This window comes from Grampus griseus (genome assembly GCF_964374135.1).
Source record: "Grampus griseus genome assembly, chromosome: 20".
Taxonomy (NCBI): domain Eukaryota; kingdom Metazoa; phylum Chordata; class Mammalia; order Artiodactyla; family Delphinidae; genus Grampus; species Grampus griseus.
Window position 1 is genome coordinate 184685 of NC_139014.1, and position 14840 is coordinate 199524.

Sequence of the window (14840 nt, forward strand, 5' to 3'; positions counted from 1 at the left end):
TTTAAAAGCAGGATTCTTTTCTGCTGTGAAGATTTTGAATTATTTAATTGAGCAGTGTTTAAGATTTGTTTTTTTTCATATGCTAATTTCAAAAGTGATTATAATATTTAAAAAACCCACCTCATGGTGGTGCTGAGTGACTAATTTGGATGGCGACTTTCCTGCTATGATGGGTGCACACATGAACATTGTTCCTAATCACGAGTGTTGGCATTGCTGTCACTCCCTTGGGAACATTGATAATGCCCTTTTAAAGTTTGTGTGAGTATTTTCAGTCAATAAAGAGCCATATTTTAAGAACTGTAGCACATAACACACATTGATTAAAACGTTAAGCTTGGATAAATTGAAAAGCTGGGCCTCTGCCTCCTAAAATGTTCTTTTCCCCTTCATTAGAAGATTTCCCTTAGAGAGCAGAGACTGGCTAGAATGCTCTTTGGTGCTTTTTCCTGTTTTCTTTTGGGCAGGAAATTGATTAGTAAGATCCGTGCTCTTTGGGTACTCATAGACTAGGGATCCTTTTCTTGGAGATTGCTGCCAGTTCACTAGAATGAGTCTAGAAGTGAGTGGGAGGCGGGTTCCGGGTACATTCTCTCACACTCTTGGTGGGAGTGTGGCACAGCTCAGTGATTTGGATAATATAATGTTTCAATTATCCAGATTGGGGTTGGGGGGCTGAGGTGTCTAACATAAGTTAAAGTTTTTTTTCCTATTTGCTCCTTTGTGTCAAAACTCTTAAAAGTATTAGCTCTTTTTGTTGTTAACCTTACAAAACCATCTTATCTACTCCTGGGGCATATTGGACATAATTTAACCATTCATTAAAGATTCAGTGACCTCTTTGTAAACCTTGCTTCATAGGATTGTATACTTTGGGAGTTAATTGGCATGAGAGATATCTAGTACCATCTTCCACTAAAAAAATCTTTACTATCTGTGGACATTTAAAAGTTACCAACAAGCCAGATAATAAGTCAGATAATATAGAGGAGTATGAAGAAGGGACCCACTTCCCCTTCTCCCCGATCTGAAGGAACCATGTTATCAGTTTGCTGCATCTTCTTCACCTTTCTCTGTAGTGATAAGCACAAATGCTTATAATACATAGGTAGGGTTTTCCTTTAAAAATTAAAAAAGAATTATGTGATCATCACACAGTTTCTTGCTTTCTTCTGTAACAATAGATTATGGACATCTTACTATGTTAATAATACATCAGCTCCAATTCCTGCTGAATATTCCATGGCATAGATGTGCCGTAATTTATTCAGCTATTCCCATATTGACGGGCATTCAGGTGGTTCTAGGTTTCTAGTTTGTTATAGTTCATCCTGTAATAAACATATATTCTTTCTTACTGTTGCCTTTGTTTCTTTATGGTAGTCTTAAAAGTTAGATATCTGGGTTAAGGATTTTTAAAAGTTGGATGTCTGGGTTAAAATACACTTGAATGCCTGTTTCCTGTGAGCTCACTAACTGGAACCTCTCAGTCTTGACGTTGTGACAGTCTTGTGTGTGAGAAATGGCCCCTCTTTCTTTAATGTTCCCTTCCATGAGTACTAGTGAGGTTGATGCTTTTCATTTGGAGACACACAAAGTCCCAGAAGAGTAACTGACTTGTGAAGAGTTGTCGAAGGGTAAACGCTGTGGGTGAAGGAACATAAGGAAAAACGCTGCGTTTTTTGTTAATTGTTTTATTAGCGTTTTCAAGTTAGATACTATTTTACAGCTGCTGAATTACCACAATAAAAGCTTAACCAGGAAACCTTGGGGATGAAGGATAAGCCTGTTACCTGGATTGTGATCATCGTAACATGAATGTATACGTATGTCCACACTCACCAGACTGTATACATCAATTACTTGCAGTTTTTGGATACTGATTATGTCTCTGTAATGTGGGGAGAAAAGTTTAACCAATGCCTAAGATAAGGTTGCAGTGAAATGAGTGTATGCTTGTGGTGTGGTAGAGTATGAAGCGGAATATGGCTTGGTAACATGTTCGTTCCTTTGACCCACTAATCTTAGTTCTGGGATACTGTCCCAAGTAAATATTCCAAAAGAAGGAAGAAATTGTATGTGGAATGGTTTTCATTGCAATACTGTGTGGAAAAGCAGAAAATCGGTTAGCTTGCAATAAGGGTTCATTGATTACACTCTGTGCATTCCTTGTTACCATTTATGTGATAAGTAAGAACATGGAAGTGCTTATTTAATGTATATAAACTTTGTCGTTTGAAATAGACATTTGGGAATATTGGCAAAGTTTACATGTGTATATTGCTAATTGTAGAGTTCTGCTTTTATATTATGTACATGTAATTTTTTTTTCTTTTCACCTTTTGGTAACTTGTGTTTTTTTTAATTGAAATACACTTGATTTACAGTATTAGTTTCAAGTGTACAGCAAGCTTATTTTTATATAAGGTAATAAAATACCACAGTTAAGCAGTCAGTAATAAAAAGCAACACGAGAATCTCAATCTCTGTTAATTATTATATTGGTTTGTAACGCTAGATAGCCCGAATAGCTCCTGCCTTAATGGCCCCAGAGCTTTGTTTGAATTTTATGTACTAGAGTATCATCCTGGTGTCTGCTCCCTCACTGTCAGGCTATCAGTTTGCATTCCTTACAACTCTCAACATGCCTCATTGCAGCTACCCTCCCCCTCTTCTCCACTTGCTGCTTCTGACCCTGATTTCACTTTCTTAGGCAGGGATAGGAAACCAGACAGGCAATCTTTGTCATGGAGTTAAAAAACATTGAAACATTTTTTATTATGAAAAATTTAAAACATACAGGAAACTAGGAGAAAGAGTATAATAAACATTCATAGTCTCGAAACTTAGGTTGTAACCTTCTGCCATATTTACTTCATTAATTTTTTTCTGAACTATTTAAAAATAATTATAGACATCATGATATTTACTCCTAAATACTTTAGTATGCATCTCTAATAAAAAATAAGGTCATAACTGTATAACCACAATATTATTATTAATCTAATAAAAATGGCCATAATTCCCTAATATCCAAAACCAGTCCATAATCAGATTTACCTGGTTGTTCCCAAAATGTTTTTTTTTAAGGCTGATTTGTTTAAGCCAGGAACTAATCAGAGTCATAAGATTTAATAGTTGGAATTCTACTTAAATAAGAAATAGGTTCTGAGTGAGGACTCAAGGGCATCCTGAAAATAAGCTACACAGACTTTAAGTTCATGGAGTTTAGTTCTGAGTTTGGTGTTGTGTTCTGGATAGTGAGGGTTGTCAAGCCAGTGACCACTGAGTAAGTGAGGTGGTCAAGTCTGTTTTCATTATCTGAACATACGCTGTATTTGGCGTAACAGGAAAACTTTCATAACATAAGGATTCTTTTTCTTCCTCTGAAATATTCATCATATAGGAAACTCACTTTTTTTTTACACTAACAAAAGGGAATGAGGTAAATGGAGAAGGTGAAATCAAAAGATAGTCTTATCAACTAAGAGTTTTGTGCTACATGTACTGTGTAGATCAAACTCAGTCATTATAACATCAATGAATACTTTCCATAAGGCTGCAAGATTTTTATTTTATTCTTTTTAGGCTGCAAGATTTTTAAACCCTAGGTGAGAGTGTCATTAATTTAAGAAATTAATGTAAACAAAGGAGTTTGGGCCATCAATTGATATTTATTATGTTGATAACTTGCCCTGTGAAGTAAGTGATTCAGTAACCAAAAAGCCCTGTTAAATAGATGCTGACTGTATTACAAAAGGCAAATTGATACATGATTGATTGAACCTTCTATACTTTCCTTCTCTGAAGAGTTTTGATTAAATAGATTTTATATTTTATGGTAATTAAAAATGTTTTGGAAAAATAATTAATAGGGGTAACAATACTTATTCAGAATTATTTCTGAGTAAGACCCTCTGAAGTATTTTGTTTAATCACACTGTAATATCATTCCAGCTTTATGGGTGAGGAAACAGATTTTGTGAGATTAAGTAACTTGCTTAAGAGCGTAGAGACAGTCCAGAGTGGAGCTGTGGTTTTGAAGTGAGGTCTTTGTGATCTGAAAGGCCATGCTCCTTCTCTTTATCCTAAGGTACAACCTATTTATTCTTTAGGGTTTTACAGACATTATTCTATTGAGTGTAGTAAACCTGGGGGGAAAAAGGCAAATGGGTATTTTATATTCTAGAAATGAAAAACACTGAGGCTCCGGATCACGTAGACGATAGTGGAGCGGGACAGGAGTTTGGATCTTTAAGCCTCTAGTCCATCCAGTTTTTCCTGTTGACCAGAATGTTAAATAGGGATGCAGTTCAATAATATTTCTTAATTACTTGTTCTTTAGATCCACTTGCGGTAACTATTTAAAAAATTTCATATATATAAGCTTCATTTCTCCAACAGGAATTAAAAAAAAACTTTTTACTTTGAAATAATTATGGATTCACAGGAAGTTGCGAATATAGTACAGAGTGATCCCATGTACCTTTCCCCCCACTGGTTACATCTTGCATAACTGTAGTACAGTATCAAAACCAGGAGGTTGACATTGGTTCAATGAATATGTGTAATTCTATTTCATTTTATTATGTGTAGATTCAGGTAACCACCAGCACAGTCCTGATGCAGAAGAGTTCCATCACAGTGAAGATCTCTCTCGTGCTACCCTTCACAGTTACACTCACTGTCTTCCCTCCCTGTGTAACCCCTGGCAGCCACTAATCTGTTCTCCACCTCCATAATTTTGTCATTTTGAAAATACCACATAATGGAACCATATTGTACGTGATCTTTTTAAGGATGACTTTTTTTCTCTCACCATGTGTTTGAGACCCATCCAAGTTTTTGTGTGTATCAGTAGTTCATCCATTTTTATGGCTGAGTAGTATTCCACAGCATGGCTGTACCACAGTTTGTTCTTCAGCAGGAACCTAAGGCTTTCTGGAATAGGACCTTAACTTCCACTCTTCATTTCCCCATAATGCCTATTAACTGTTTTAAGTAAATTTCTTATATGTAAGTTGTTAGGGATAGAATATAAATCAGGAAAGTGTTTTTTTAAAATTTAAGTTAAGTTGGAGACCATCCTCTGAGTGTGCAGACTCCCTTTTTTTTTTTGTTTTGCTGTACGCGGGCCTCTCACTGTTGTGGCCTCTCGCGTTGCAGAGCACAGGCTCCGGACGCGCAGGCTCAGCGGCCATGGCTCACGGGCCCAGCCGCTCCGCGGCATGCGGGATCTTCCCGGACCTGGGCACGAACCCGCATCCCCTGCATCGGCAGGCGGACTCTCAACCACTGCGCCACCAGGGAAGCCCCAGACTCTCTTTTGTATGAGTAGATATTTAAGGAAGCAATAGTCTTTGAACTACACCCTTTGAACTCAGTTGCAAGAGCCTCACCATGGTTGTATGACTGTCTGTTCTAGACCTTTTCTTATTTATGCAGGGTGTCAGTTATAGTCATGAGTGACATTATAAATGTATTTCATGTTGTTTTTCACTCATAGAATAAATACTAGCATTAATTTTATATTAGCTCAAATTATATGTATACCATAAAAAGAGAAGATTTAAAATGAGTGGTACCTTGCCTTGTAAAATCTCAATAAAAACTATACCAAAGCGGGGCGGGGGGGGGTGGGGGGGACGGACGGACACTGACGGGCAGGATGACAACGCTGAAATTAAGATTATTGTGAACACCTGAAAACATAGCCCTCTCACATAGTGCAAAGAAAATAGTCAGAAGAGGAGCAAAATGTCAGTTCTTCTCAGTAAGCAAATTATTTTTTTCAAAAGCAAGCAAATCAACCGTGGAAACAGTGAAGTAAGGGAGTGCCTTAGCAGAGGATTTCCTCTGAGTGCTTACAACGGACATAGAAAGACGTTGACTTCTGACGTTGACATAAAGGCACTGAAAGAGTTTTAAGATAAAAAAAATACAGTTAAGTTGATTTTTTAAAATAGAAACAACTTCCAGTTTTTTATAAATTTTATTTACTTATTTATTTATAGCTGCATTGGGTCTTGGTTGCTGCACTCAGGCTTTCTCCAGTTGCATCGAGCAGGGGTTAACTCTTCGTTGTGTGCACGGGCCTCTCACTGTGGAGGCTTCTCCCGTGGGGGAGCACCGGCTCCAGGCACGCGGGCTTCAGCAGTTGTGGCACACGGGCTCAGTTGCTCCGCGGCATGTGGGATCTTCCTGGACCAGGGCTCAAACCCGTGTCCCCTGTGTTGGCAGGTGGATTCTTAACCACCGCACCACCAGGGAAGCCCCCTTCTTCCAGTTTTTGAACAGTTAACAGAGATTAACTTTCCTGTAATGATACAGCAAATGCATCTTGGAAATTAGGGTTCTTTATAACGAGGAGGCTGAAGGCTCGGCAAGCAGCATGCTCGCTCGCTCGCGCTCTCTCTCTCTCTCTCTCTCTCTTTCTAATGCACACACAGTACAACAGGCTACTCAGGAGTCCAAGAGCCTTTACTCTGAGCTGCAGTTGAAGGAAAGAGTACTTCCAAAAATATACAATAAGGTCTCAGCTTCAAAGTTTATGGCACACACAAGAGGGCTGTAAAAGAGATGCAGAGATTTTTGTGACCAGGTTAAGGACTGAATACTGGAAGGAGCAGAGAGCAAGGTAGCAGGGATTTGGGGAAAAAGAAAAGAGAGAGAATGAGAGAGAGAGTATAGTATTTAAATCTGGAGATGAAATATTCAGAAGAGGTCTGTGTGATACCTGAGATTGAATACTGTTAAGGCTTTTCATTTTCCAAAAGCGTCTTATAAAGGAAAGATTATATCTGCAAAAGACCTTGGTAGGAAGGACATAAAATGCCGCAAAAGCTGTGGTCCGCGTGTCTTAAAGTATTATGTATTACAATTGGAAGTAAAGAGAGGGCAAGGGGAAAAAGGGTTGAGACAGAGGAGAAGCATGGTGGAAAAAAAAAACTATTTGGAGAAATGGACCCGGGTGAGAGATTTGCCACAGAGTTCTTATTCTGGTTTACCTTATACTTCTTGTTACTTGTTACAAGTGGACATTTTAACCTGACTTAGGCCTTCTGCTGTTTGGAGTCTGTTTATAAACTCCTCCCCTAACCCCACCCCAATAGATGTTTGGCAATAAGTTTATTGCCCAAAAATTAAATGGCTGATATTTAGGAAAGGAATTTATTTATAAATTATAAATTTGTTTTATATATTTATTAAATGAATCTATTTCATTTTTGATTCAGTTCCTGATGTGTTGGTTCTGAGAATGTGATTATTTCCAAGTGGTGAATAACTTCACTTTATTAATGACTCAAGGATTTAGTTTAATGGTAATTTTAAAATTTCTTTCAAAAAATTTGGAAAAATGCTACCTTGATTAGGCTATGCTCTTCAATAAAAGGCTTTAGAAATAACTAAGGACTTGATAAGAAAAATACCCTTTTATGGTCATGTTACTGAAAAAATACAGACTAATATTCAGCATTTACTGAACTTTAAGCTTGTTTTAAATTATCTTTCTCATTGCAGGTAATTCTTTACAGGCAAGGGGAATTACATTTTAATTGTTGATCCTCTCCTTTTGGTAGCCAGGGGCTGTCAAACACTTACAGAAGCTGTTTTTGTTGAAACAGTTGAATGAGTACTCCTTTAAGATTAGTCATATTCTGGTCCAAAACATTCCAAGTAAGACATATTTCAAGTGTTAGAAAATCTTACAAAAACTTAAAGATGAGAAGGGATAGAGACTTGAATTTAGCAACGCAACTAAGGTGTTCAGATTTTTCCTTTGTAACTCCCAGGGGAAGGAAGGAGTTATGTGCTCACTGTAGAATTTCACAGATAGTTGGGGGAAGAGAATTTATTTGTAAGGAATCATAACTTTTTTACAGTTGCCCAAGATTAGGTTATGTTTTAATGTCATCTCTTTTGGCAAGTTCAATTATTATAGCTGAGGCAAGTTTAAGAATACACTAGGCCATACTTTGTTTTCTTTCAAGCTTTTTCAAGATGTTAAAGGTAATACAGGACCAGATTGGCAGCACTGCAATTTGATTTTATCATATGACACCATAGCAGGATAGCTTTTTATCTATAGTAGTTGACTGTTTCTTTGCCATAGTTCTTCATGTGGGATCCTACAAGACATAAACTGAATTGCATTTAAAGACAGCCGTTAGAAGAAAGTACATCAGTAGTGTTTCTTGTCTAAAATGTTTAGAGAGAAGAAAGGGAAACATAATTTTGACAAATCTGGAGACATTTAGACATCAGTGTAATGGAAGAACTTTTGCAAAATAAAATTCAGCATATACCTTGTGCAAAACCAAAGATCTCTGCAAAGTGCTTGTAAAATATCATGTCATTTAATACTCTTTAAACATGACATAGTCATCTGAGATTGAAATATTCTTACGTTTTTTTCATTTCCCTGAGACATTCTTCAGCTCTGGACAACTAGTTTCTTAATATCCCAATTACTGAAAAGGAACTAGGCTAGTTCCTCAACAGTTCTTAATACTATTTTATAATTTTTAGAGGGGAACGTAACATCTAGGGAACTCTTGAGGAGACTGTGCTAGATACTTCATATAATTAACACAGTTAGTCTTTACCACAACCTTATTAGGTAGCTACTGTCACCTCCATTTTACGGGGGAGGAAACAGGCTTAGCGAATGTGAGTGATCCAGACCTTGGTAGGACTGTCATGTCTCTTCAGAGCGTTTTATTAATGCTTGCATTATATTATTTGATCCTTGCGGCACATTTTTTCATCTTGCAGTTCTACAGATGACCCCACTGAGGACCAGAGAGATAAAAAATGACTTTTGCCGAAGGTCATATTTAAGTAGTTTCAGGAATAGTAAGATCTGGGGGGAGATGTGGGCTTACTGTGGAATTTTCTGAGTTGCTCAAGACATTCTTAAGGATGCTCCGTTGTTGTTATTCATGTATTGGAATTGTCAGTTGAGGAGATAAGTGATCTGTAACATGGATGCTGTGACAGCAGGTTGGTCTAAACTGAAAGTAATTGAATAAAACCTTCTTGGATACAGAGACTGCAACTTTCAATTTAATAATCTGATTCAATAAAGTATATATGTAGAAAGATGTTTAATACAGTGTTCTTTTTTGTGTTTTTTTTTTTTTGCGGTACGCGGGCCTCTGGCTGCTGTGGCTTCTCCCGTTGCGGAGCACAGGCTCCGGACATGCAGGCCCAGCGGCCATGGCTCACGGGCCCAGCCGCTCCGCGGCATGTGGGATCTTCCCGGACCGGGGCAGGAACCCGTGTCCCCTGCATCGGCAGGCGGACTCTCAACCACTGCGCCACCAGGGAAGCCCCATACAGTGTTCTTTTTAATAGTTAAAAATTGGAACTGTTCTGGATCAAGGGAATAGTTAAGTAAATTGATGTATCTACTTGATGGAACATTATATAGCTAATAAAATGATAAATATAAACACTGTAATATGGAAAATACTGAATATGTCAAGGGGAAGTAAAGTAGGATATAAACTGTTATATCAGTTACAGTCATGTAAAAATTATGTAAATATTGATCAGAATTTGAAGAGAACATGAATAAGTGAAAACAGTTTTTTGGTTGAGTGGTGAGTTTATGGTGAACTTCTGTGTAGAATTTTATTAGTGTTCTTTTGTTATGTTATTTGGGTAATAAAAAAATTGAACCATATAACAGAAGGATATATTCAGTACAACCAAAATAAATATATTAAGAACAGGAATTCCCTGGTGGCACAGTGGTTAAGAATCCGCCTGCCAATGCAGGAGACATGGGTTCGAGCCCTGGTCCGGGAAGATCCCACATGCTGCGGAGCAGCTAAGCCCGTGCGCCACAACTACTGAGCCTGCGCTCTAGAGCCCGCGAGCCACAACTGCTGAGCCAGCTTGCCACAACTACTGAAGCCCGTGCGCCTAGAGCCCATGCTCTGCAACAAGAGAAGCCACTGCAATGAGAAGCCCGCGCACCGCAACGAAGAGTAGCCCCTGCTCACCGCAACTAGAGGAAGCCCACAGGCAGCAATGAAGACCCAACGCAGCCAAAAATAAATAAATAAAATAATTACATTTATTAAAAAAAATATATATATATATTAAGGACGGACCCAATTGACTTTAAATGCAGTATATTATATTGATACTTAAACAAAACATTTCCTTGAAAATAATTAGAAAAAATGCAATTTCCAAAATATTTTCTTTCAGCAAATTATCTTTTTGCAAAGGAAGCTGAAGTGTGTATAAACTAAAAATAGAATCTTGGACTTAGCAGTAAAGAGAAAGGTACAGATTGTTTTACTGGTTGAACCATTAGCAGTTGTGGGAAATCATCTCAAATGACATGGCATAAAAATGAGTATATTCTGTATTGTTAGAAATATGTTCTCCTTGTGATTGTATTAAATTAAGTCAGTAAACCCTTGCAGACAAATTGGGTAGCATTTTCTCTGGCCATTTGACCATTGGGTTCTTAGTTAATCTTGCTGGTTTTGATAAAAGCTAATTCTTAATTACTTAGGAATTTCAAAATATTGAGGTTTGCAGTTTCTGTTCTTATGCATTTTAATGGCACTGGATCTCTTTGTCAAAAATGCAAGAACTTTATTCAGCGAATATCTATCTCTGCAGTTTAAAAGCCCTCATTTACCCAGACATCATAGGTTGAACAGTATTTTCAGTGGAGAGCTGTAAGATTAATTCTCCTCATGATTTTGTGGTGATCCTACCTGACTATAGGCTGTAGTAGGTTAGGTATGTTGATTTTCCCATTTTTTTTCTTGGCTTTATGCATGTCATGGACAGAACTGAAACATCACTGCCTTCCTCTAGTAGTTGTAGTTATTCTTTTAGTATGAAAGAAGTCATGCTTGGGATAGTGTGCTAATAATAAAATTGAGAAAAATGTGTATCGAATGTTACGCGGTTAATGATGGCTGTTCTTTCATGACAGTGCTGGGAGAAGGACTGGCCAAGGGAGATGGTACCTTTCAAGCAGTACTTTGCTGCATGCAGCTTAAAGGAAAGCTCCAACTTGTATCCAGCATTCTTGCCAAGTCACTGACAGGAGAGTCCCTGGTATGTTGATGAGTTCTAAATTTGAATGTCTGAAAACGGATTCATCCATTTGACTCCTTAGGTGTATTACCTACGTTCCTCTAGGTTCTGTCAGAAATTAAAGTTTGTAAGTATCTTGAGATGCTTATTTCTCTTCAACAAACTGATGTTTAATCATTGGATTCTTGTAGTTTGTGATAATATATATAAGAATTGGAGATATTTTTTAAGCTTTGAAAGTATAGAATAAATAAATGATTTTCTTTAAAGGTATAATTTAACAGAACCTGGAAATATTTTTGAGTTTTAAAATGCTCCTGTGGACATATGATCTTATAGGGTTCTTAAATTCAACAATTTATTTTATAAAATGCTTAAGTTTATCTAAACTAAGTAATAATTACTGTTGTTTCTGAAGATGTCATATGTGTAAGTTAATATTCATGACTGCTCTGATGGAGTTATCTAACTCTTTTCAGACTTTGGGATAAACGTTTGTATGTAGTATATAATTTTTGAGAGTTTTTGTCTGTTTTTGGATGAGATAATTGAAAGACTACTTTTTTTGTACTTTAGAGTTGGCAATCTATAGAAATTGGAAGAAAAGAGATATTATAACTTTTTTTTACCAGTTGGTAACTGTTACAGCATTGGCTGATATTTTTCAGGAATCATAATGAAAAACAGTGAAAGCAAGAAAATATATGTATACTTTGTTATACAGCATGAATTCTCTATACTTTTATTCTGAATTAACATAAATTGTGGAAAGCAGGAGCAAAGTTGTGTTTTCACTGCAAATAAATATATATTTGGTAAAAAAAAAATGGAAATTAGGAAAGTACTTTGTATATTGTTGAGTGTAATGTAATGACCCGTCTCAGAGGGTAATTTAGTTATTTTCTAAGGAATTATTTTGCTGTGAATTGTTTAGTTGGTTTAACAGTATTTTTGGATGTCACCATTTTAACAAATGAATATAAAAGCTAAGATGTGTTATTAATATAGCAAAATTGTATGGGTATTTAGTTCTAAATAGATGATAAAGAATAGCTCTCTTCTTTATTATTTAGATAATTCTATCCTTAAGGAACTTTTCTATATAAGTTAAGCATATTACACAGTTTTACCTGTTGGATTTTTACTTATTTTATTTTATTATTTTTTAATTTATTGAGGTATAATTGCTTCACAGTGTTGTGCTAGTTTCTGCTGTACAGCGAAGTGAAATAGCCACACATATTCCCCCCTGACCCCAACTTCTGGATTTCCCTCCCATCTAGGTCACCACAGAGCATAGTGTAGTAGTCACCACAGAGCTGTACAGCAGGCTCTCAACTAGTTATCTGTTCCATACACAGCAGTGTATACATGTCAGTCCTAATCTCCCAATTCATCCCAGCCCCCCTTTCCCCGCTTGGTGTCCATACGTTTGTTCTCTACGTCTGTGTCTCTATTTCTGCTTTGCAGATAGGTTCATCTGTACCACTTTTCCCGATTCCACATATATGCATTAATATATGGTATTTGTTTTTCTCTTTCTGACTTACTTCACTCTGTATGACAGTCTCTAGGTCCATCCACATCTCTACAAATGACCCAGTTTCATTCCTTTTAATGTCGGAGTAATATTCCATTGTATATATGTACCACATCTTCTTTATCCATTCATCTGTTGATGGACATTCAGGTTGCTTCCATGACCTGGCTATTGTAAACAGTGCTGCAATTAACATTGTGGTACATGACTCTTTCTGAATTATGGTTTTCTCAGGGTATATGCCCAGGAGTGGGATTGGTGGGTCATATGGTAGTTCTATTCTTAGTTTTTTAAGGAACCTCCATACTGTTCTCCATAGTGGCTGTATCAACTTACATTCCCACCAACAGTGTAGGAGGGTTCCCTTTTCTCCACACCTTCTCCAGCATTTATTGTTTGTAGATTTTTAAATTTAAAATTAGGAAGAAGCAATTTGCTTTCAAATCTCAAGTGAAATTTGAATTTCAGAAGAGTGAATGTTTTATGTATTTTCCTTCAACAGCTTTGTTAATGAACCGTCTTTAAGTAGTGTGATCATTGTATGTGAATCTGAGTCATAAGTAACTGAGTTCACCATTTTGTGAATCTAGCCTAGTAGTTTTAGGAAAAAGGAGTTTTAAAAAGTTGAGGTTAAAAAAAAAGTTGAGGTTTATTTTTTTCTTTACCTACTCTATCTTGCTCTTCAGTGATACCCTTTGTGAATATTTTATTGAATTAATCTTAAATTCTTAGGCAAGGTGAATACAGTGTTTTAGGGCACACTGTATCTTTTGTCCTGTTAATCTTTTTAACTTTGCGCATAGGTGGTTAGCTTTATCATCACCTCAATGATGGTAATGGTAATGAGGATGGGAGATGAGTTTTCTTTTTACAGATGAACCTTAGAAACAGCTGAAGAGTTAAGTCCCCATAGTAAAGAACTAATACACTACTTGGTTTTTCCATTTTTCATTTGCTGTTTCAGAATGGGATGGTAACAAAAGATTTGACAAGACTAAAAATACTTCTCACAGAAACGGAGGTAAGACTATTTCAGTGGATCTCTTTGGGAAGAGTTTAACGCAGTCTGGCTAGTACGTGTTCTTTATTAAAATTTGGAAAATCACTGGGCATCAGCAAGGCTTTAAAGATGGGGTACTGCAACCTTTAGACTTTCCGTAACCAGGCTTGGTCCCATCCTAGGAACTTTGCTTCCTGTCAACGTGCCTCTGCATCCCAGGTCTTCTGTTTTGTCCCTAATTTTTGTTAGCTGCCTCTGGCCAATAAATGGAAAGATAATGGGGAAATTTTAGTTTTTAACTACATCTGGCTATTAGAAAATTCTGTTTTTAATAGTGAGATACTCCTCAAGCCTTCTGTGTTTTTAAGTAACTAATGGAAGTCTGTGATTTGAGGAGGTTTTTTAGGGAGTGAGTTTAGCTGGTGGAAATAATGTGTATCAGGGTAAATGGTGAACGAGAATGTGCTCTGGTGAAGCAGTTGGAGGCTGGGGACAGCAGTGGCACGTAGAAGGCCCGTGGCTTGTACGTCTCACATTTCTATTCCTCACACCGGCATATAGAAGTATTTTTATTCAGATGTCTCATTTTACAAATAGCCATTTTTGTCAGTTTTTATCATAAATGGAAGCCCATGTATAGTGATCGCTTGGTTGGCTTATTTATTTAAAAAGTGGCGCCTACTGTGTGCTAGGTATTATGCTTGGTGCTGAGGATACAGCACTGAACAAGACACTCATGGTCCTTGTCGTCTGGGAGGTTAGAGTCTTGGGGAGGAGATAGACGATAAATACATAAATTAATTAAACAAGTATAGGTATAATTCGCATTGAGGTAAGTGGTATGAGGGAAAAGAATAAGCTTTCTGTGATGGGGAAAGAATAAGCTTTCTGTGATGGAAAAATAACTGGCGTGGTGGTGAGGGGACGAGACACTTAAGCTGAGTTGAGAATGGAGAAGGTGCTGGTCTCGTGGAGAGTGCGATAAGGGTGCTCCCATCAGGCCAAGAGGATGAGAAGAGCCCCCAGGTGTAAACCTTGACCTCCTGTAGATTACTTTCCCACTTCAAATCTAATCATACATCGCAGTTCATACCAACAAATAAGTAAGCAAAGAAGATAGTCATCGTGAATTATATAAGCTGCATAAAGATACTGTTTGTTTTGCTACAATTAAATATAGCCTTTTAAAAAATGTTATTTTCTTAGTCTTATGTTATCTTATTATGAATT

General features: G+C 37.1%; 1 protein-coding gene across 3 annotated transcripts in view; it reads left to right on the forward strand.

The window, feature by feature from the left end:
- Window positions 1-14840, forward strand: part of HELZ (helicase with zinc finger) — a 154873-nt gene that overhangs the window by 25495 nt on the left and 114538 nt on the right. For all 3 annotated transcript variants that reach the window (XM_082678006.1, XM_082678007.1, XM_082678008.1), the window contains exons 6-7: window positions 10967-11091; window positions 13575-13631. In XM_082678006.1, the coding sequence (XP_082534132.1) occupies window positions 10967-11091; window positions 13575-13631 (182 nt within the window). The remainder of the gene's footprint in view (window positions 1-10966; window positions 11092-13574; window positions 13632-14840) is intronic.